Raw genomic sequence first — 23,948 nt, forward strand, 5'->3', positions numbered from 1 at the left:
ATACACAATAAAATATACAGTCTCTTAGATTACAAGCTAACATGATTCTGGCTGTAGGTATAATAAGTCAGGCAGCAACAACACTGAGCTGATTATACAGACCCTAGAAAGAACCACTCAGCAGCTTACAGTCTAATAGTCCTGTCTGTTCCCAGTGGACATTTATTTCTTACTAGAGAGCTGCCCACACTATTAAAGGAATCTTAAAATCAACCTGCCCAAGAAACACAACTGTATCTTCAAACAAACCTTTTTTAGCATGGGGTTTCAGAGGTTCTGTAGCCGCTGGCAATGAAGAAACCTGAAAAGACAGAAAAGAGGAGTATTAAACACACCAGAGGAGGTTTCTTGAAGACCTGTTCTAGAAAATAATCAGAAAGGACAACTGGCAAATCCCAAAAGAGGATATAAAAATAGCATTGTTGCTGCGAGGCACAGCCCGCCCTGCCAAGCACTGCTCTTCCCCAGCCTAGTTAGGTCATTCCTTAAAAACCCCACTTGCTTTAGAGCACACTCCTGTTCCATAGGTTCACTGCTACTTGTTAGGATTCTAGAAGTGATCCTTACCTCGCAAACACAGAACTCAAGCGGTTAAGATGCCAATTAGAGATCACAGAGGCAAACCTCAAATGCAGTTGCTATAAAATGCTTGGGAAGTTAATTAGAACAAAGCTGTTCCTGGGGAGCCATCCGAGGCCGCAGGCAGGTAACGCAGCCATGTCCCATCACACAGCAGCCAACCTCAACCTGCAAACACTGCCCCGATGTCATGGACCAGGAGGGGCCCAGCCTGGGGAAAACAAATGCATTTGATATGTTCCTCTGCTCGGCATCCAAAAATGAGAAACAGGAACACGCAGGGAAGTGGTGCTACTTCTCACTTCCAGTTTCCTGGGGAGAAGACATTCCCCACTCCTCTTCCTCAGACACACCAGGACTGCGCAGGCCTGTGTCGCCTTCGCTCTCCCTCATAAACATGCTTTTAAAGGGGAGACCCAGTCCACCCTTGTTCCTTGCGATGCTTTGGGAACACTTTCTAGCTTACTCTCTTTTACTGGAGATTGGGAGGATGGGAGACCCTGAGCGCAGCCTGAGACATGGAAAATAACCCGGAATGGACACAGGCGAGGTTTTATTTCTTCCTAATTTCCAACATTTTGTTCACCTCTCTGATTCCTGGGGGGCGAAGCTGAGCTGCTGTCACAGAACGTGGCCTACCTGCTGTATCACAGAACCATCCCCCCGCTCCTAAGCAGCAATAACCAGCACAACCCCTGAGGTTTTAGAGACGTGTATGTACAATACCCACACACGTTATCCCAGTTCCGAGCCCTGTCACTCAGCACTGCGAACACTTCCATGCATTGCCCTCCTTCACCTCAACAGCTTTCCAGCCACTGCTTCCCCCAGACCCTTTGGACACGCTCTCATCACCACAGACCCGGGACAGAGCCCTGCAGGGCTGCACGAACCACCACAAAACCAGAAGCATTTATTCCTCCTCACTTTTTAAAGATACTTATCCACGAGAGGATTTTTGTCCCAGTAATCCCAAAACCATTTATTTTCCTTAAGAGCGTTTGACAGGGATTTAGAATCATGGAATCCCAGCCTGGTTTGGGCTGGAAGGGACCTTAGAGCTCCTCCAGTTCCAACCCCTGCCACGGGATCAATGTGTTACAGTCTGGGGGTCACACTGAGCTTCTCAGTGCACCGCTGGAAGATGAGGGAAAATCCACCTCCCCTTCCAAAACGGGAACTTTGAGGTACCTTAACATCTCGTTAACACGTACGGGTTCTCAGGTAGGCAGTACTAGCGCTACATAAGTCAAAGTATTATCTTCTGTGACTACCCGTGTAACACCTGGTTAATGTAACTCAGCAGGTGAAGCAAACGCGGGTCGCTGACGGAGCCGGGAGAGGCTCAGCTCTCAGCCCCCCCCCCCCCCCCCCCGCCGGACCAAAGCTGAGCTCCCGCTGCGTTTCCAGCACCAAGCGTGCGCGGGTTCAACCCCTCTCTCAGGAGCACCCCCCTCCCGCCGCCTCCCCCCGCCCGCAGCCCCGGGGCAGGACGCCCCTCACCGGTGCGGCCTGGGCCTGCGGCTCCGCCATGGCGCCGGCAGCGGGAACGAGCGCCCCGTTACCATGGTTACCCGCGGAAGCACTTCCGGGACAACCACAGAGGTGCGCGGCGCTGGGCCCGACGGGAAGGCGGCGGCGGGAGCGTCGCGGTCCGCTCTGGCCGTGTCCGCCGGTGGGAGCAGGGAGCAGTGAGCAGGGACCGTACACGTTTATTGGGAAGGGTTTGCTCGGCTCCGCGGCTGAGCCAGGGGGAACGGGGCCGCCGGTGGGGCGGGACGCGCCGGCCGGGGGTGCCCGAGGGAGCGGTGATGGGCGGAGGTGCGGGCAGGGTTCATCCCCTCGCGGTGTCCGGGGCTGAGGGGCCGGGCAGCGCTCCCTCAGGACGGGGGGTTCATCATCATCATGAGCTGTTGAACCGTCATTATCTGCTTAATTATCATTATCTTAAGGTCTGCCGCCACACCAGGGATCCTTTGTGGCCCCACCGCCAGGTCACCACCGCTCTCCGGGGGACACAGCGCTTTCCAGAGCGTGTTAATGCATGGATAGGGAACTGCGAGCCTAGGGAAGCCCGAGGAGCCACTCAGTGCCTGCAGGTAGCAGCGGCAGGCCCTGAAGCAGCACCGGGAAGGCCGCTGTGGTGCGGGTCTCCCACAGGAATCCCATAGGAAAACAAGCCAGTGTTGGGAGGGCTGATGGGCAAAACAGGTGCAGAGGGATCGAACTACACCCCTGGAAGTGATGGGAGCCATCGGTGCGGGAGCCAAAGCAACATTTGGTATTTAAACCCTGCCTTCATTCACCCCTTTGCAGGTCGATTCCCCCTCGCAGCTGGCAGAAAGCCTTTGAGGCCGCTAACCTGGCGAAAAATACCACAAAAGGAAGTCCTATACAGGAGTCAATTTAATAAAACCACCACCACTTGTTTACTTTAACATAGCTCTTGTTACAGAAATCATAAAAATGGACTCAGCAGCTAACTCATGAGTTCTGTCCCCTGTCCACTGAAAAATAGCCCGCTGATTTCAACGCCTGCTGCGCTAGATGGAGTGGTAAATACCTGCCAGGACAGGATGCCCAGCGACTGAGCCCAAAACAAACACAAAGACAATTCAACCATCTTTCCTTTTCAATGTTACGACTTGTTATAATGTAAGTGAAACTCAAGCAGGAAGGAAGGGTCCTTTTGACAGATGAGAGGGGGAGAGAGAGGAGATCCACAGTCCTGTGAGAAGCGGGGCACAAACACCCCTTCCTTTTCCTGCCCTGGAATTAGAATTCTAAATCCACACACACCCCTCCTCTGGGGTCAGAGCACGTGTCCGGTGTGCACGGGTGGGAACAGCAGAGCTGCACTGGGGCAGGTATTGATCCAGGGCCAAAACGAGGAAAGAAAATGGATTAAAAGGCAAAACGCACCCTGAACCACAGCACCCCTGCATTGCACAGGGGTCACCGAGAGCCAGGAGCTGCGCAGGGGGACAGGGCTGGTGCCAGCAGCGGATGGAAACACACACAGAAGGAAGAGGAGAATCTACTGCTCTGGGAAAAGCCTTCCGGTAAGAAATGAACTAAACTGGATACTCACTGCAGCAGCACACGCTTCCCCCCCCCCCTTCCCCCCCAAGCCCAGGGCAAACCAAACAAAACCAAACCAAACTGAAAGAAAGTGCACAGCAAATAGACATAATCTTGAAGATTTTTAAAGAATAAATATTTTTTTGTAATTAAACATTATGCAAACACGTGCCACGCTTGCTCTTTGTCCATGCATATGCGCTATATACAACTTTGAAAAATACTGTGTTGTCCTCTTTTTTTGTTTTAAAAGTCATATACAAAGGTTTTTTTGTTGTGGTTTTTTTTTCTTCCTTGCTGTGTACCCCCCCCTCCTCCCCTCCCCAAAATCACCTTTACAACGAGCCAAATCCACATTCATCCATGTACGTGGGTGGCAGAGAGGAGGAGGAGGGGGGCAGGAGAGCCTTCCCCCCCTTACCAAAGTACATCAAAATGGCTGGTTTGGACATGAAAAGCAGTGTCAAGAAACTGGTTTAAATTTCATCTGTACTACACACAGGAAAAGAAAGATAGAAAAGAAAAAAGGAGTCAGCTTGGAGAATGAAGCTACGTTACAAGTTAAAGTCGGAGGGTTTTTCGTTTTAGTGCGTCTGTCACACGCGTGTTGGCCGCCTAGAATACTGTTGTACAATGGGTTATCTACCTTTGTTTTTTATTACAATATAATTTACTTAAATGTTCTGTTAACAAAACAGAATCCCAGTACTACAGACCAGCGGTGTAACAGGCGGAGCGCCTTGTGTGTGTTTATTGGAATCGCATGAGCACTCTAGAGATGGGAAAGGTTTCAGAGTTCGTTTTATGCGGGGCCGGGCTCAGTCCTCGATGTATTCCCACAGGTCCTTCTCGTAGCCTTCATGCACGTGCTGCAACAAAACCCTTCGTCGGCTCTCGCAGTATCTGGGACAAAGAGGAAGAGCACAGAGGAAGCACGTCAGGAACCACGGCTCAGCCCCGGCAGCCAGCAATGCAAGTCTACATTAAGCCTCACTTCCAAAAGAGGAGATCCCCCTGAGAAGGGCCTTCATAGCCCGTTAACGGCACTAATTAAGACTTGAGTTACTCCAGTCACTCAGCTCCAGGTCCTTAGCTGCAAAAACAGCATGCAAATTTAGAGCTTCCCATGCAAAAGCATCCCTACAGCTGAGAAACCGCCACTACCAACTGCAAAAGGAAGAAGCCGTGGCTGCTAAGTGCTAAAGCTGGAGCACGGGGCAGCGGTGACACCCGAAACAGGCTTAAGCTTCCTCAGACATGGGCTGGTGCCTACTCTGAGCTGTAGCAGGATGACAAAAACCATGAGGCCGGCTGGGCAAAGTTTCATTCCCCCTCCAGAATCCCAGTGGAGATGGAAGCAGTCCTGCTGGCTACAAAAAGGGTTGCTGGACTGGATGGAGTGCAACTGTTACCTCGCATCGCAACTCCTGGCTCTCAGAGGGTTACTACACCCTGCAGGGTCTTCCCACCTACACTCATTTCAACAAAGCTGCAGAAAAACCTGATCCCAGAGTTAGGTACAGTCCTACCAGGATCAATGATACTGAGGAAAAGTGATATCATAGGAACATATCAAAAGATGCCATGTTCATTTCGGGTGCGTTAGCCAACTAAAAAGATAAAAAGCAGAGAAACATTTAAAGTATTCAGGTTCCAAAGAGCAAATGATAAATAAGCAGCAGCATTTCCGAATCAAACCCCTTCCAGTGGTGGTATCAAAGCCTCCAGCATCTTTAGGCATGCAGGGGACAAGACAAGTCTCAGTTACAGCTCCCAAGGCCCAGCTGTGGAACCAGTTCATGGATCAGGAGCACACAACACACCAGTCTGGGCTGGAATGGGAGAAACTGGAAACCAGGAGCTGACCGCCAAGTTACTGATTCCTGCCGGGAATTGTGCACTTCATTTTCCTGCAGGTTTATCTGGGTGAAACTGCTCTCCCTGCCTCTTCTCACCACTATCAGCTCTTACAACAGAAGTCATCACACACAAAGTCCCACTGATCTTCTGAAGCATGTGACAGCACACATGCACTGTTGCTGCTCTCCCAACTTCAGACACTTTGCTGGGGGGGTTTAATCCCACTTTCTAGAAGTGTCTTTGCAAGCTAAGGGATTGAAACAGCTCAAACCAAACCAGCTACGGGGTCAGGTCCTGCACCTTCCCAGAGCTCTTTAAACCCAAGTCAACAATGTCCTCAGTCCTAGTCTTATGCCATAACCAGCACACAAAGAGCACTGTGCAGGACACGACTGAGACATGACTGAACTAGTTAACATGGGACCTGCACAGGCTTGACAGTTGCATACTTTCATGCCAGAAACATGAAAGCAGTTTTGGGATACTGTGTTTTCAGGCAATTCAGGCTCTATTAGGTTTTAATTTCTTCTGGATAGTTGTTGCTATGCCTAGAAGTGCATCCAGTTTCAGAGCACTTAACTGAACATGCAGCTTGATCTGAGATACCAACTTAATGGTTGTCTTAAGAGGGTTAATCACAAAATACCTCAAAGGAGAAGGTCTGGTAAGGCTTTTCCAGCCCCAGCCGTGCTACAGCAGTACAAGCCACAGGCCCACCACAGCTTAATGGCTACTGCAACTCCCCAGAGTCCCTTAGTCACTAGGGCTCACCCTATTTTGGCTTTATTTCCCCCTTAAGCGAGGCATAACAAATTCAGTGACTTTGGCAATATGCCTCAAAAGCACAAGCCTAATCCTGTGACTCATCTGCATTCCCAGCTTTGTATTTTTCCACTGTGCAGAAGTGATTCCCCTGGGAATGTGAAAACCCTTGGCACTTGTGCCACCTGGACCCTGGTTCCTCTGCTCTGCTCCCTCTTTCTTCCTTAAGGACAGCTTTTCTACACCCACTTTTTGCAGAAATGGAACAAAAGCAGATAAATAAGAGAGCTGATTGCTCTCTTATGGCAACTCATCCTAAGCTAAAGCTGTCAGCCTGGAACAATAAAGTCATTCCTTGTTCTTCAGCCCTCACTATGCAGGTCCCATCTTGGTCCTGGCCATTCCTATGCACTCCTGTGCAGAAAAAGCACTGTATGAAAAGCTGCAGCTTCTGGTCACAAGATTTGTCCATTATGGGATTAAATCTTCTTGCTACTGCTCAGCAGAGTGGCTAAAAGGCAGGGCTGGAGCCTCTCCCTGGAGGCTGTCATCTCCCCAAAGGCTGGTCCCAGCCAGGGCACACAGAATCCTGCTGCCAGCATCTGTGTGAGGGCTTCACCCCTGAGGATCAGGGCCTGGTGCGGGACACCACCACTGCTGTTCTCTGATGCCCAGGGGCTGACTGATGATCACAAGGGATGGCAGAAGGCCAACAGCAAACAGCTTCCCAGGGATGGGACTCTGGAGAAACCATAGCTTGACAAGTACACGTGCCACTACCTGTCACACAGGATGGGAATACAGGCAGCTCTGAGGTAAAGGATTATTCAAACAACAAACCTGTACTTATCCTGCACTTTCTGCTTTATGTCTTGCAGCGAATCTTGGGATATATCTCGCTCAAGGTACCCAGAAAGCACTTCTGTAGCATTCTCTAAGTCTGCTTGGTTATTCTGCAAAGACAGGGGTAAAAAAACAAACAAAAAAAAGAGTATGGGGGTTAAGGAAAGCAAGACTTCTTTTTCCTCAATGCATCTGAAATCAGTATTGAAAGAAAACAAGGATTAGATAATGCACCGAGTAACGCTCGAGTAACCTGCTCTGAGCATCAAGACTAAAAAGCTGAGATTTCTTCATTTATTAGAAGAAAACCTGCATATCTACCACCAAGGCTTATGTATTCCTCGATCTGCAGCATCCCAGACTGGTTTGGGTTGGAGGGGACCTTAAAGCTCCTCCGGTCCCACCCCCTGCCACAGGCAGGGACACCTTCCACTAGAGCAGCTTGCTCCAAGCCCCTGTGTCCAACCTGGCCTTGAACACTGCCAGGGATGGGGCAGCCACAGCTTCTCTGGGCACCCTGTGCCAGCGCCTCAGCACCCTCACAGGGAAGAGCTTCTGCCTAAGAGCTCATCTCAGTCTCCCCTCTGGCAGGTTAAAGCCATTCCCCTTGGCCTGTCCCTACAGGCCCTTGTGCAAAGCCCCTCTCCAGCTTTCCTGCAGCCCCTTTAGGCACTGGAGCTGCTCTAAGTTCTCCCCTTAAAGAGCCTTCTCTTCTCCAGCTGAACCAGCCCAGCCTCTTTCATGTCTCATTCTGTCCCTTTTGCCACCAAAGCCTCTGTTAACTCCTGGTATCTGCACAGCAGCACCGGAGCACAGCCTGCACTCCTGCTCAGCAAGCTGTATGTGCCCTTTGCCGAGCACACAGCCCTGGGCAGCCTGTTCCAATGCCTGAGCACCCTTTGGGGAAGGAATTGTTCCTCAGCTCCCCCTAAACCTCTGCCTGGTGCAGCTTGAGGCCGTTTCCTCTTGTCCCATCCCTTGTTCCTTGGGAACAGAGCCCAGCCCCTCCTGGCTCCATCCTTCTGTCAGGCAGTTGTAGGGAGCCATCAGGTCCCCCCTGAGCCTTCTCTCCTCCAGACTGAACCCTCCAGGTCCCTCAGCCCTTCCCCATCACACTTGTGCTCCAGGCCCTGCACCAACTCCATTGCCCTTCTCTGGCCCCACTCCAGCACCTCAATGTCTCTCCTGTAGTGAGGGGCCCAGAGCTGAGTACAGGATCCAGGGACCTCTAACTTTTGCTCACAGAATATTAAGACTCACTTGGGCAAAACCAGGGACAACAGCTTCCCCCAGCATGAAATCTATACCTTCCTTAGCTTTGTAATCTGAGCTTCTGACAACTGTTTTCTCCTACCTCAAAGATAATGGACTGATTATTCTTTTTGAGGTAGAAGGCAAAGACGTAAGTGTACATGAGTGTGGCACGACACTGGCAGAGGACGTCGACTGCTTTCTTCAGAAACTGCACCTCAATCCACGACATGTTGTGCTGCTGCATCTCCTCCATCTTCTGCTTCACCTGAGCATAGAGCTTGTGCTCAAAGCGCAGGCTCTGCATGTGGTTCATGTAGCGGTTGCAGTAGAACAGGTACCTCTGCAGGGCTGCTCTGGATCGCTGTGTTAATTCCCATTAGGGAAAAAGGAAGTGAAGAGTTAAAACAAAGTACTGGCTGCAAGAGAAGTAAACCCTTCACAGGGCTCTTCCTGACCCCAAGAACCAGCTTCCTTTCCTAAGGTGTTTCCTCTCCTCTCAGGCTGGCCAGGCTGTTAACCCTAACACTGCTGACACGCAGAGACGAGAGGCCAGACCTGCTGCAGCTCACTGTTCTGTGGCCACTTTCCTAGAGGGGCTGCGACATCCTCACTCCCAACCTTGAAAGTAACTAGAATCGCATGGCCTGAGCCCCACCGGTTCTGCATTTCAGCCTTCCAGGACTTAAATGCTCCCAGTGTCATAAGAAGCAGTGGGAAACACATTTCCTATTTCTTGAAGGGTGGGGGTTTGGCTAATAAGGAACTCCAATTAAACAACTACAGTGCTCGTGTTCAGAGGACAACCTTAGGTTGCTTAGACCACACTGATTACACAGCAGGGGAAAGAGACCATGTGCTAAATAGTACAAGAGAACCAAGATGACTCAGTCCACAGCCATTAATCTTACTTCCTTCTCACTGACAGACCAGCTGTAAAGAAAGGACAACAGGGGCAGAGTTAAACCTGTATGTTGTGTAGCACGTATCGGCCAAAGGTATCTCTAACTGCAGGAGGAAGGGCTGCAGGAAATCCTTTGGTTCTTGGCTATAATAGAGATGCAGAAAAGGGATTTCTGCAAGCTGCAGCACACAATGCAATCCCTGCCCATTAAAAAGATGGCTGGCTCTATCCTTATTCACCAAATAGCTTAACGCAGCTGCAACTTCACCCACAATTTCTTCAACGTCAAGCCTCCAAATATAGTTATTGGCACAACAGAAGCCTTCTTTTATTGATATTCAAAAGCTCTGCTGCATTTAAACACCTCAGGATTCACATTAAGAACGTCACAGAAAAGAGCATTTCATGCAGGATGTGAGGATCGTTGTCTCAGACCCACGGCATTATGATGACTTCATGTGAAGAGCTGCTATAAAACAGGCAAGGCAGCATGACAGATAACAACTGAGCTAACATGCTCTTTAAATTGGGTTAAAATGGCTTTGAACAGTTTCTTTCTGGCAGGAAGCAAGAGTGGAAAGCTGCGGGGGAGTGTAACTGTCGACTGAATTCGTGCCCAAATCCAGGAATTTTTATAGGTTTAGAGAAAGCACACCACAGGGCTGGTGGCCTCCCTCAACACTACACGTTATGGACTCACCTCCTGTGCATCCCTTGCTGCCTTTGCATCATCCTCATTGTAGCGATTACAGTTGTACCTGTAGCAGGGGACACAGATGTCAGTCCAAATCGTGCTGTTTGTGTCCCAGCTCCATCGCTTCCAGCACAGCACGCTCCAGACTCACCAGGCAGATCCGTGGGGCTCCCAGGGGCCCAGACACACCCAGCAGAACTCCGCTTTGCAGTTCTGGTTCCGACACACCATGTGGTTACAGCCCCCGTCCTTCTCAATGGTGACGTGGCATTTCGGGCATTCCTGGTCACAGGACAGAGAGCACCATTAGCAGGGGATGCACAGAACCCATCACAGTCCTGGGAAGGTGACAGGTACCATGGCAGAAAGACATGGCACGTCAAGTGAAATGCACAGAATCCCAGACTGGTTTGGGTTGAAGGGACCTTAAAGCTCACCCAGCTCCAGCCCCTGCCACGGGCAGGGACCCCTTCCACTCGAGCAGCTTGCTCCAAGCCCCTGTGTCCAACCTGGCCTTGAACACTGCCAGGGATGGGGCAGCCACAGCTTCTCTGGGCACCCTGTGCCAGCGCCTCAGCACCCTCACACGGAAGAGCTTCTGCCTAAGAGCTCATCTCAGTCTCCCCTCTGGCAGGTTCAAGCCATTCCCCTTGTGCAAAGCCCCTCTCCAGGTTTCCTGCAGCCCCTTCAGGCACTGGAGCTGCTCTCAGGTCTCCCCTTCAGGAGCCTTCTCTTCTCCAGGCTGCCCCAGCCCAGCTCTCTCAGCCTGGCTCCAGAGCAGAGCTGCTCCAGCCCTCGCAGCATCTCCATGGCCTCCTCTGGCCTCGCTCCAACAGCTCCACGTCCCTCTTGTGCTGCTGCCCCAGAGCTGGATCAGGACTGCAGGGGGGGTCTCCCCAGAGCGCAGCAGAGGGGCAGGATCCCCTTCCTGAGCTGCTGCTCAAGCTCTGGGGACTCAAGCACACACTGTAGCCAGGTCATGGGGAGCTTCTCCTCACTCAACAGCCCAAGTCCTTCTCCTCAGGGCTGCCCTTGATCCATTCTCCACCCAGACAGTCATTTCTCACAATTTACTTCTTCCCTTTGATCATTAAGATCCTCTTCTGAGTCAGGCCTTAAAACATTTCCAAAGTCAGAACAGCTACAGAAACCTCAAGGAATAACACACTGGATCTACGCTGCTGTCATAGTGCTACACAGGATGGGTCATTTCATGACCTTCTCCACAATCACAGCAGTAGTGATGGTCTGTAACAGCCTGGGGAAGGCATCTGGCTCTCCTCACCATCAAGTGCTTGGTCCCCTTCAGCACTCACACTGTTTATGTCCCATGCTCCAAACTGCATCAGCCTCACGGTGAGCTGATGTCATGTTATCAATCCAAGACACCTGCAGTCAACAAAATGCCGTCCAGAAAGTATCTGAAAACACGTAGCAAGGATCTAATGTGCTTCAAAGAAGCTTCCTCCAGCTAAAAAGCCACTTCTCCTGGGGCAATCCACATCTCCCATCAGGTCACTTCCTTCCCCACTTCATGTGACACCCCACTGAAGACCTTTCTACAAGAGCCAACATGGGTCTTCCCTTTCAGGTGTGAGGCCTTTGACAAACACAAGGATATCAAAGAGCAGCACTGCACAGGCTGATCTCTGGGGAACAGGGCATATTTCTAATAACACCCATCTCATTCTCCTACATCAGCAGCATGTGGCCACTTCTGAAATGACATTCAACTCACGTGGAGCATGGAAGATTATTGCTGTACACAAAAGGTTGCAGGAATATCTGCCCTAAGCTGCCTCTACGAGCAAAGGAAGCCAGTCCAACTGTCTTCTACCAGCTGTTCCTGTCCCTGTGGCACTTCTCCAGTGGCAGGATACAAGGCTCCTGCACAAGAGCTGGCCAAAGGAATACATCAGGTAAAGTCAAGCAGCAAAATACCCTCCAAATAAAGCCAAAATCATTTTAGCCTGGATCAGCTCCCCAGTCCAGCTCACCACACAACCACATCAGCACCTGTGAAGTATGTGCAGAAGGCAGTTTTATCTACAAGGCAATAACAAAAGGAGCCAAATAAGTAATCCCCACTCAGGTAAAATCCCCTTCCCAACAGGAGCACGTCTTTACTGTTTGCTAACCAGAGCAACCACTTCCTATGCTGGCATTCCAGTGCCTAAGGGGGCTGCAAGAAACCTGGAGAGGGGCTTGGGACAAGGGCCCGTAGGGACAGGCCAAGGGGAATGGCTTGAACCTGCCAGAGGGGAGACTGAGATGAGCTCTTAGGCAGAAGCTCTTCCCTGTGAGGGTGCTGAGGCGCTGGCACAGGGTGCCCAGAGAAGCTGTGGCTGCCCCATCCCTGGCAGTGTTCAAGGCCAGGTTGGACACAGGGGCTTGGAGCAAGCTGCTCTAGTAGAAGGGGTCCCTGCCCGAGGCAGAGGCTGGAATGAAATGGTCTTACAGTCCTTTCCAACCCAAACCAGCCTGGGATACTACGGTACTGTGATGGATGTCTCTGCAGTCACACCTCTTCTCCCACCCTCATGCTCTGTCAGCACACTGCATGCTCACTGGCTGCTTCTTTGTTTTGGACCAGGGGGATTTGGGACTGGTTGTTACTCCAATGGATTCAAGCAGCAAGAAATCACATAATGGGATTTTTCCAGACCTGCTTTTCTCCCCATCACTTCTGTTTGCCCACCAGAGTAACTGACACACAATAGCTCCTGTGCTGGCCTTCCTGGGGCACTACATCAAGATACCCTCTTGGGCTGTCCATAGGATGGATACTCAGCCAGGTTAGCTTACTCCCAGTTAGTCAGTCAGTGCAGTTCTGTGAACTTCAGAATCAAATGTGGTGGCCTTGGCGGTGCTGGGGTAATGGTTGGACTTGATGATCTTAAAGACCTTTTCCAGCCTGGCTGATTCTGTGAGCAATGGTCTCTCCTCTGCACGCAGTACCCACTGCACTCTGTTTTTTTTCCCTTTCCAGGCAGCCCTTCTCCTTCTTCCAATCCTGCACCACCAAGTCAGGACCCAAATTTAAGTTTATCAGAACAATGTCCTTAGATCCCTGCTCCATTTGCTCATCAACCAGGGTGCATTTTGCCAATACATATGAACAATGGCACTGCTCCCTTGCCACTCCCACACCGACCCTGGGGGAGCAATGATGTACTGTTTTCCAAGAGACGGCGGTGGTCATAGAGCCATGTGGTTCCTTCCAAGCACACCTCATCTGATGAGATGCCCATACCTGCATGCCACGGCACAAGACACAGCTAACCCAATTAATCAGCTGCAGCCATCACTCCTGCTTAGCAGAAATCCCCCAACTGGAAGGTGAGGGGAACAGTTCCCAATGACCTGATAAGCTGCAGAGGTGCACTGGGGCACATCCACACCACAAGGACATGGGGCCATCCTCATCTAGGCTCAATTTGGAGCACTGAAATCCTGTTCTCCAGTCTTTGAGAGCAAGACCAAGCTCTTCAGTGTCTCAATACCACACGGCACCTGGGGCTTGCAGCTGTAGGATGCAAACTAGAACAAAAAGACCTCAATTACAGCTCCTTTATTACAAGGAACACCATCCTTTTCAAGCCTAATCCACCTGTCAAGCAGAGCACAAGGAAAACCGATGACACAGATCCATGAAGATGTGTCAAAGCATGCAAGCGGAATGTTACTGAAAATGAAGGCAAAGCCATGAGGAGAACATCCTAAAGAAACGCTGAACACCAGCGGAAAGGCAAAAGCCACCGACACACAGTGGGGAGAGGTTTAGAGATTAAGGAGGCTGGGGAAGGAAGAGCTGTTGGAGAATTATGGCCAGACAACAACGTAAGAGCCAGCAAATCAAATCACTGCCCCGGGAGATTATTCTGCATGTTGCCTGTCACAGCACATGAGAAGCGACCTCGCTACCACTGCTCCACTGCGAACAACGTGCTTTGGAACAAAAGCCAGGGCAAGACTGGCACAGAACAACCCTTGGTCTGTGGTAAAAGGCTGCTGTACCTGACACACCATAAACCCCAGCTGCTGTTTCATGAATGGGTGCAGCCCAGCACACAGGGGGGATCTGGGCTCAAGCACATACTGAAGCCAGGTCGTGGGGAGCTTTTGGACCAGCACCCCAAGTCCTTCTCCTCACGTTGCTCCGCTCGGTCTCCCCCGGCCTGGGTTTGTGCTGGGATTGCCCTGACCCAGGGGCAGGACCTTGCACGTGGCCTGGTTGAACTCCATGAGGTTCACACAGTTCCACCTCTCCAGCCTGGCCAGTTCCCTCTGGATCCCGTCCCTTCTCTCCAGTGTGTCAAAGAGCCACTGAGCAAAGCAGAGTGTTTTCAACACTTGCTGAGCTGAGAGGAGAAGACGGCACCTTGACATCTGAGGGAAGATGCTGCTCACAGCTCCGGCAAGAAACAGCGCTGGCAAGAAAGGAAAGAGTAAAGTCTGATGCTGGTGCCCGGGAGGATCCAGCGAGCTGCCAGAATTCCTACAGGTCAGAACAAATGCAGGACTTCCAGAAAGTACAGGGGAAGCGCATGTTCAGACGCTGAAAAGTGACCTGAAAAGGAACAGAACTGGGTTTGTGCCATTTTATCTCAGAGGAGAAAAAAAACGGCCAATAGCTTTTCTGGAGGAAGAAAATCTGCCTGTTTTATACATCAGATGTTCAAGCCCTGTCTAGCCCAGACGATAATGAGATGGTGACATGCCAGGAGCCGAAAGCAGCAAGGCAGGGGCATTGTTAGTATCAGATGAGCAACCTTCATTAAGACCAATTTAACTTGACAAAAAAAGCCCTGAAAAGAAACAGTGCCTTGAGTGCAGATCAGCACCGTTAGCACCTTTGCTCTTCCTCCTTTAGTGTTCCTAGGTGCAGAGAGATTATCATCACTGAAACTCAGGTGTGAAACAGGTTTCCCCTCCTCCTTTTAGACTCCTTTCAGTCCTTACATGCCTTAAGAGTCCAAAATTAAATGCACAAATCCAACCTTTCTATACTCCTTACTCCTCTGAATGCCTACTTAACAGAAGTAATGGATGTGTGGTTCCTTTATTCCCAAAGCCACACGAATCAAACACCTGAAACTTGCTTGGTTGAATTCAAGAAAAGAACTGTTTAAGAACCAAGTTGGTACAACAAACAAAGCTGCTCTCCTGCCTCAGACTATTCAACCCTTCTCTGCAAGACTCTACAAGGTTTGATAAAGAACTTGCATTGCTTATCTAATTTAAATTAATTCAGTTAAGCTGAACTCATATGTGAAAGGAGCTTATTTTAAGTAAAAGGACATCTATTCCAGCACACAGATATAGCCCCCATTCTCCTGCTGCAAAGGATTAGCCAGATTTGAAGCCCACATTCCAGGAGAACTGGTATTTTTCTCTTATACCTTCACCTTGGTAAGGCAGGAAGTTCTCTTCCCTGACTGGTGACCACATGGGATAGGACTGTAGCTCAGCATCATGCCTGGAGGACTCAAAAAAGCACTATTCAACAGGTAGAAACAGCAACAGAGACCACAGCAGCAACTGAACTGGGAGAATTCTTCCCCCACAGAAAAAGGGAATTCTTACATCTGAAGGTGCCCAATTCAATTCCCTTCTAGGTTCTTTAAAATGAAGAAATTCAACACACAATTTGGGCTCTGACTCGCAGCCACTGAAGCGAACAGCTGTGAAGGCACAAAACATCCCTCACCGAGCACAACTGCCTTGCTTTCCTGCTAGATATGGTACAGGCAGATGTATGAGCACTCCACCTGTGCAATCCCCATCCCTGCAACCTCACGCTCCAGCAGAAGAGGCTGTTGCTTGGTTCCTCTCCAAGCAGCAGCAGGACCGTGGCTGTCAGACAGGCACTCGGGTTCCTCATGCCTGTGGCTGAGGGCCAGCAGGCAGCTGAGGCAGGAGGAGGTGGCTGGCAGCCCCGCAGCTCCAGGCCGATCCGGTTCTCCAGAGGCTCCAGTTGCACACGTTCCAGCAGCCAGCACTGCTTCACCATTACAGCAGTGTGGAATTACCACCTTCCACAGCCTGCTGCCCACGAGAAGCAGAGATCATTCCGAGGGGTAGGTTACGTTTCCTGCCAATGTTGCCTTCAATTGAAGGTAGTGTCAGTTCAGAGAGAGAAGAATTGTGATATTGTCCCTCAGTTGATACGGATACCATGGGACTGGGGAGAGTTGGCTTGCTCAGATATCTGGTGCAATTACTCTGAGGTTATTTTTCCTCCTGTTGCTGCTGAACAGCCTGGGCTCCAAAGGATTTTCTTGCTGTAGGAGCATCTTGTATGGTATTAGAGGAGGTAGCTTAGACAGTGATGCTGAAGGACGACAGCTCTTCTGCTGCTGACGCCAGACTACAGAAGCTAACAGATAAGCTGGGCCGATGCCAGCATGTCTTGGCCTTACTCATTTCCCCTCCTCACCAACCTCTGGATGGGTGTTTCCCACAAAAGTCTTCATACTCCAGCCATCCAGTACTATTTCTGACAGTCTGAGCTTTGCTTTAAATACCAGCCCAACCATTAGCATGGCTCCTACCTGACAAAGCCTAGATCCCCGTTACAAAACAAGAAAGGATGACCATGTCTACACTATTTCTGTCTATGCTTTAGTGCCTGTGAAAGCAGGTTGCAGAAACCATCATTATCCTCTCTGAGGAAGAGACAAGTAGCTTCCTATTTCCAGTCGCCGGCATTCGTGGCACATTATACATGTTTCTCTATGTAACACATCAACGTCCATCACTTCAGCCTTTTCAATAGACACAGAATCCAGTAAGGGAAATCTTAACACTTGATCGCAACAAAAGCCAGCAGAGAGAGCACAGACCCTGGTCTTCAGCAGCACATAACAAGGTAGGGGCAAGTAGAAAACGGGGAGCCCTAAGGCCATGACCAATATCACTCCCTTGAGGAGCAGCAGTAGCTCCTTACCTGGCTGCCAAGGGCTTTGTCACAGGCAAACCAAGACTGTGACCATTCTGACAACCCAAATATGCAATATCCAAGGCTAAAGCTCAGCCCTTTCCAAGCAGGCCGGCTATTCTTCATCAGGTTTAACAACAAGCAATACCTGAAGACCACATAAGCTTTGAACAACTCCAGTTCAGCTCTCGAGCCACAAGACATTGTCAATCAGCCACCTCAGAACAAGCCAAGTTCACTTTGTTGAGCAACTCCAGGCAGGGACCACACAAGTCTAAGCCCCCAAAACAGAAAGCAGCGCTGAGACTGCACAACTTCAGCTTGATTTTAACTGTGTTTCTGCATGACGGGTGTTTCTGCTTCCACCAGAATGCAACATTCCAGCTCGATGGAAACCACGCAGCCAGTCCCAGAAAGCAGCAGCCACTGCTGCAAACAATACCATTAACCAGTTACACAAGAGAGCTAAGAAAACAAAGCAGCAATTTCCTCACACCCTCCCCACCTTCTACCACCCTCCTGGCTCAACAGTCAGGAGACACGGGTCAGCTCCTGACCCCCTGACAGCATCTGCTGCTTGTGTTTTGTGCTCCCCATGCCAGCCTTTGTTTTAATCCCTCCCAGATGCTGAAGTTTCAGGCAAAGTTGGGTGAGCTACAAGGAAGGCATTTACATAACAAAATCTTCCCAGCTGTTGTGCCAGTCTCCATCTGGAATCCTGCCCAGCGGAAATGAACAAACTCCTCAAGAGGCCAACCCAGGGGATGGGAAGGCAGATGTAAATGTTCACAGCCAAATGAAGCCACGGGTGGTGTGAACATGCTCCACACGCTTGGAGCGAGGCACAGATTTGCTAACGGAAGCCATCAGTGCCAGACAGGAGGCCAAAGACTTCAAACTTGAGCTGTCTTTGGGTTTCCAATCAACTCTTTCCTACAAGAGCAAACTCCACTCAGCCCAAAGAACCTCACCTGCCTCAAGGCAGTAAAACCTATTTGCTCTTCAAACAAGAGCACTTTGGTGTACTGCGGATTTTAAGGCTTGCTTTTAACATGCAACAGAAAAAATAAACCCAGTACAGAGGAACTGGGCTGTCCTTTCCATCTGATAAGTCTATACAAAATATGGGAAATCCCCCACCTTTGTGTTCGCTGCAATCCAATTGGAAGTTTCACTGTCATCGTCACACTTCTTAATCCATTTCTTTAACCACTGGTAGAAAAGCAAAGAAAGAAGAGAGTTGCATTTAAACAGAGGAACTGTAAATGTCCCCAAGACAGCTGCTTATATTGAGGTAAGGTGCACACACCAGATGGGTGTATGGGGGGTGTTGGTGCTGGAAAGCCATGCAAACAGCAACTGATTTAGCTGCAGGCATTTCCTGCAGCACCGTCCTGACCCAGTGAGCACAACTGCTGGGCACAACCCCTTCAGCAATGAGTCTGCAGGTCTTAAGTCAAATCAACAGAAACTTCCCATGGGACTCTACAATATCCAGCTGAACAATGCTAAACCTCTGGTGAGGTTTCCCTCCTCTCTCCCCAAAGGAGTTTTTTGTCACTAGGAACAGTCTGCTCTGTCCCCAAGGCGTGAAATGTGGCTGCCCCTGCGCTCTGCACAGGCCACGGGATCACAGGTTTGATTACAGCTTTCAGCAGCTCCACAAACAGTTCCAGAGCTCACTTCATGGCAGCAGGTCCCAGGACCAAATTAATTCCTTCAGCAGGGCAAACCACAAGCCTGCATCTACAGAAATGCTGGTACAGAAATGCTTGTTATCAAGTGAAGCTGCAGCAACCTCCTCCTCCAGACACTTCCCCATCTGGCTGAGGCTCTGTTCCTTCACAAGCTCCAAGGCGTCCAGGAGGACTGCACTGATTCTGCTCATGCTCTAATCTAACCAGGTGAACTACCACACTTCTCACTGAGCAGCCAACAAAGCTTGTGCTTCATTTCTACACCTTGCATGTAAATTAACCTTCAACTTTTCCAAGTCATGCATTTAGACAAGAACTTTGATGGGCTCACCTTGCATTTAACAGGATCGTGCCAGTTTTCACCACAGTTAAAGCTGTAAGTGAAAAAAAGGGAAAATAAGCAACAGGACAGATACTTACACTTTTATTTAACCAGGTTAAGAGCGTGCAAGTTTTCTTCAGGGTTGTTCTGCTAAAGGAGCAAAGCCTGTTTTAGGGAATTATTATACATGTCAACCCCTCACCCCAACCCTCAGTTCCCTCAACAGCCATTTCAGAGCAATATTGTAGCTGCCCCATCCCTGGCAGTGTTCAAGGCCAGGCTGGACACAGGGGCTTGGAGCAAGCTGCTCTACTGGAAGGTGTCCCTGCCCGTGGCAGGGGTTGGGGCTCGATGAGCTTTAAGGTCCCTCCCAACCCCTTCTTACCAAAACTGACGTCCACATTTGCAGCGAACAGGTTTAGCATCAGGATATTGGACTTTAACAACGTGGTGGCAATCTGGGGCAGGACACCATTTTAACAGTCGATTACACTATGGAATAAAGCAAAAAGAAACCAACCATATGAGAAAAAAGATGCTCCAAAGGACACTTCCTGCCCTTCATCCCTTTTCATCCTTCCAACCATGCCTTCACTCACACTCCTTCCTGTCTTACCAGTCCTCTGCAATAAACTGCTGTCATCTCAGTCTAAACGTTTACTTGCTTTCTACTGAAAGAAAGCAGGAATAGGATAGTCAACCCTTCACTGTCAAATGGCCTCTTATGAAAGATGAGGAATACAAACACTTCTGCTGACCCTGTAGCTCACCCACAGAAAACGCTTGAAGAATATGAAGCTGTGAGATGCTCCACTGAAAAAAGCATCTGTCAGGCTGTTTGCACCTGCCAGCTCTGCTCCACCACTGCCAGAGCCTTCTGCAACTGCTCACAAACCAAGCACACTAGGTTTTTTCCCAAGCACTGCTTTCTAGCACCCCTTAACGCCACCTCCTCACGAGTCCCTGCAGTACTGCAGCCTGACACGGGTCTGCATTGCTAGACTACTGTCAGCCTTCATCTACAACACATGCCCAGCTCCATTCAGTTTCAAAACCCCCCAAACCACTGCATACATCACTTCAAACCAGGAGTGAAAGCCTGATCACAGTAACCACTCACAGCCTTACAACAACAACTTACATCAGTCACTCCACAGTGAAGTTGAATGCACACAACTGGGAAACTGGGACAGTGGGAATGTCTTCCAAAGCACCTTTCTCCAAGTTGATTTTGAGGTTGCAAAGCTGTTAGTACTCTGCTAAAGCAATTCTGCAGCTTTACTTCTACTGGCAAATACTTAAGGCATGGTCTTGACCACAACAATGGTTCCTGGGTTTCAAGCTGAAGTATCTCAGGTAAGATTCAAGACTCCTCAGAACCTATATTTTGCACAGCTCTTTCATTCTCTCTATTGACAGGTGCTTGCTCTACTTCTATGTCTTTTGTCCTGCAAATCACATTTATATTCTCCTATAACTACACCTAAACTATAAGGGCTATAAAATAACCCCTGCAAACTCTGACTTGTCACACTTGATTAGAGACTATGCAAAAACTTGCTCAGCAGTTATCAACAAGCCTCAATTCTCTGCTTGGGTATATACACTGAAGAAAGACAACCCAGAAGCCTAGAATGGGAAATGAAAACTCACCTCTACAAAACTATTGGTTATTAAATGCTGGTACTTTAATTTAACCTTGGAATCTGTGATCAGACGCCTGTCAAAAGAAAGACAGAACAATTATTGTAGTAGAAAACTCATTTTTCGCCCATACATAGCCAGTAAGTTAAGACAGACAAATAGTTTTGACTCCTCCCTCTACACTGCAGGTACTTTTTCTGTACTTACCTGTTCTCTCTTTAGTTGTTGGATCACATATTATTATGAACACTACAAATATTGTATTTAACTTCTAATATTAACTGGGTTGATAGGAATGCTTCAAGAGCATGGTGACCACTTATCTCTTAAACACACCAACCCAGCTGGAATCTGCATACTGCCCAGCCTAGATACGTTCAAAACACTTTAACTGTGTATTGCAGGGCACATGTATATACGGCTTTCAAGTGTCTTCTGCATACATATAGATATAAAGCTGGATTAATGTGCACTTTTTGGTGTTTGTTTTAAATCAGACAGTGGAACAGAGCTTTATATAGGCCATAGCATGGATAAATACTGCAATTATGAAGTTAACCATTGCAGGGTGCAGCCAAACATCAAGTGTCCTCCTTATGTGATCACAGCAACATTCACTGAAGAGCAGTGCATGTGACGATGCAACATCACATGAACCCAAGCCCTTGGCAGTCTGGGTTGCTCCTTACCAAACCCTGAGCTGGTTATTACATAAACGTAGCAGGTGGCAGCCAACTTCCCTGTGCTAAAACAAAACACATCAGTTGGCAAAGCGTCTCATCAGGCCCATATCCACAATGAGCCTGCGATTCTGGAGTGACACTCCTTGAAGAATGAAAGAACAATCTGAACTGGGATTATGCATTAGAAATGTCGCTTTCTCACTCTGTACCTGGGCTTCCAGACATAATAAATCTCACTTTAAAGCTTTATTGTATTGCATGTAAGTATCAGGAGCTGGAATTTAAGTGAAGAGTAACATCCAACTAACTGGAGCACATGGAGTACACAATCTGCTGTAGGTCCCAGGTTGGACACAGGGGCTTGGAGCAAGCTGCTCTAGTGGAAGGTGTCCCTGCCCGTGGCAGGGGTTGGAACTGAGTGAGCTTTAAGGTTCTTTCCAACCTAAACCATTCTATGCTCTGTGTTCAACAGCATTTCCATAGCACCCCTCAGGTCAAGACCTTCAAGAACTTTGCTCTGAATATTAGCATCTTTTGACAAACAATGAATAAAACTGGACAAATTCAGAGATCAAACCCATTCCCAGTGCCCACAAACCATATTCTGGGGTATGTTCCCCTGCGAGCCAAGCTGTATAAAAGAAGCAACCTCACCAAAGAAGCCAGGCTGGAAAGCAAAGTGCTTGCAAAATAACCTTGACATCTTCTGGTAGCTCAGAACTACCCAATCTCAAAAACTCCTCCAAAGATGATAGTAATCCTGCATCAACCCATACATTTTACACTTGTTTTCCATTTTGATAATGCAAACTCCTCAAAGACACCAGTCAGTGTCATCAGCAAAATGCACATCAAGTGAGAGGCCAAAGAGCTTCCCATAGGAATTACTTCAAAACCTTGCTATGTTCTGACGTGATGCAGCAGCAGTGGAATTACTGATGAATGATGGAACTATGCAAAGGAAGATAAAAACACAGCAGCATTCCATACGACTTCCATATGGGAACCCAAGCCCCATCCATTCCCAGGGAGTGGGGTGGTTCTCAGAGGGTAGTACCAGCGTGCTGCCATGCACGAGCAGCAGCCATCAGACGTGCTGGTAAAGAAGGAACCGGCCTTGCTCATTCATGAAATCAGCTCTGCATGTAGGTTAAAGCAATTACCAGCAGCATTAGCAAAGGTGACCAAGGGATAGAGGCAGATTACCTTCAGCCAGTCTGAAGGTCTTGAAGGAACTGAAAGGGACCCTGACTTCAGCCTTCCTACTTAAGCCCAACAGGAACAAAGGAAATGGGCAATAAGATAGGGGAATGCTCACAAATGCAGGAAAGTCATATGAATTTGGGCTGTCTGGACTCCTAAAGAGACGAGTCAGCTTGGAGATGTACTGCCTTACTGAGGGCGAATGCTGAGAGGGGAGCAAATGAATTCCTTGGCCTATCTGCTTTGATTTTCTCATAGATGAAGAAACTGATGTGTCTTTACATTACACATTCCTATAGCTTGGAAGCCTAGGGCTGGAGACCTTGGAAAGAGACCTTAAAAAGAGAATAATCAAGGACATGGGAAGGGGTGCAGATTCCAGTTGGGATTACTTGTATTTATTCATGCCGTTTCCTATGATGGCCACCTTTGGTTTTAAAGGAAAACATTAGGCTTTCACAAAAAGCTGCACCTCCCTCCCCAGACATTCCAGGTGTCCCTGCCAGACCAGGAAAAGGCACATAGCTTGAGGTGAAGATTCGCCCAGTGTCATGGGGTTTGTGCTCTAAAAGCTGTGAGGGACAGTCAGAAGCCATAGCAACAGAGGGCAGCGCTGCTCACTTCTTCCACCCTTTCCTTGCTATTGGCACTACCACGGGCTCCAACCATTCCACCACTTCACATGCACTATCTGAACTGCTGCAATCAAGAAATCACTGCAGAGATTTCCGGCTGAGCGTCCGACACCACAAGTCCAGATTGGGCTCTGCTAAACTAAAACCTCCATCAAGCCACTCAAGGTATTAAGCCAACTTCAGTTCAGTTTCCACCTTCTGGACTCTACAACCCACCCCTCCACAGGGCACGAAAACATTTTAGCTACTTCCACATCTATGCAGCCCACACGCTGTGACTAACAGAGCCACTAACACAAAGGGGCTGGTCTGAAAGCAACTGATAGAAACCCCAGCAAATTAATATCAATGAGTGAGTCAGGCTTCAAGAAGGAAAGAAGAAGGTAGCAGAGTAAGCTTCTATTTAGATGCTTTTTAGCATGAAGAATTAAAATGAACTTAATCAAGGTTGAGAATGATGAAGGATATTACTCATGCAATAACACCACCCATTACAAAAGAGAAGGAAGCTCACGGAATTCAGGGCTTTGCCACGTACGAGCTGTCATCCTACAGCTGGACAACTTAATAAGCCCAGTGACACAGGCTGACATACCAGCTTAATCAAATCTTATGTTCAAGGGTGAACTGCTTTCTATCAGAGGGCATAAAACACACCCTCCATCAGGCTGTATGCAGGACTTCTTTCCTCTGACTCACGTATTAACTACAGCTATAGGACTTGGGGAACCAGTGGGTTGACCTCGGTAGGAAGTCTTAAATTCCTACATAAATCAAAGGAAAGGAAAATGCACAAAGCAGTTAAACAGGGTTTGGGGAGTCTGCCTGGTGCTTATTCTGCTGTCATGCT

At 49.0% G+C, this 23,948-nt stretch overlaps 2 protein-coding genes across 3 annotated transcripts in view; both read right to left on the reverse strand.

Annotated features, from left to right (window-relative positions):
* Window positions 1-2,195, reverse strand: part of BBS4 (Bardet-Biedl syndrome 4) — a 41,692-nt gene extending 39,497 nt beyond the window's left edge. Inside the window, exons 1-2 of one of the 2 annotated variants that reach the window (XM_061447421.1) lie at window positions 2,083-2,195; window positions 250-301 (exon numbers count right to left, since the gene is read on the reverse strand). In XM_061447421.1, coding sequence (XP_061303405.1) covers window positions 250-261 — 12 coding nt within the window. In that variant the 5' untranslated portion in view covers window positions 262-301; window positions 2,083-2,195. The remainder of the gene's footprint in view (window positions 1-249; window positions 302-2,082) is intronic. The other variant, XM_061447420.1, reaches the window with a different exon arrangement.
* Window positions 2,196-3,769: 1,574 nt separating this feature from the next.
* ARIH1 (ariadne RBR E3 ubiquitin protein ligase 1) overlaps window positions 3,770-23,948 on the reverse strand; it is a 59,139-nt gene continuing 38,960 nt past the window's right edge. The window contains exons 6-14 of the mRNA XM_061447416.1: window positions 20,587-20,653; window positions 19,319-19,425; window positions 18,943-18,985; window positions 18,055-18,126; window positions 10,126-10,256; window positions 9,981-10,038; window positions 8,480-8,740; window positions 7,123-7,235; window positions 3,770-4,563 (exon numbers count right to left, since the gene is read on the reverse strand). Coding sequence (XP_061303400.1) covers window positions 4,479-4,563; window positions 7,123-7,235; window positions 8,480-8,740; window positions 9,981-10,038; window positions 10,126-10,256; window positions 18,055-18,126; window positions 18,943-18,985; window positions 19,319-19,425; window positions 20,587-20,653 — 937 coding nt within the window. The 3' untranslated portion in view covers window positions 3,770-4,478. The remainder of the gene's footprint in view (window positions 4,564-7,122; window positions 7,236-8,479; window positions 8,741-9,980; window positions 10,039-10,125; window positions 10,257-18,054; window positions 18,127-18,942; window positions 18,986-19,318; window positions 19,426-20,586; window positions 20,654-23,948) is intronic.

This window comes from Pezoporus flaviventris, unplaced genomic scaffold (assembly GCF_033815535.1).
Source record: "Pezoporus flaviventris isolate CSIRO_AGI_PZ_B2104156 unplaced genomic scaffold, CSIRO_AGI_Pfla_v1 ptg000006l, whole genome shotgun sequence".
In the NCBI taxonomy this organism is placed as follows: Eukaryota; Metazoa; Chordata; class Aves; order Psittaciformes; family Psittacidae; genus Pezoporus; species Pezoporus flaviventris.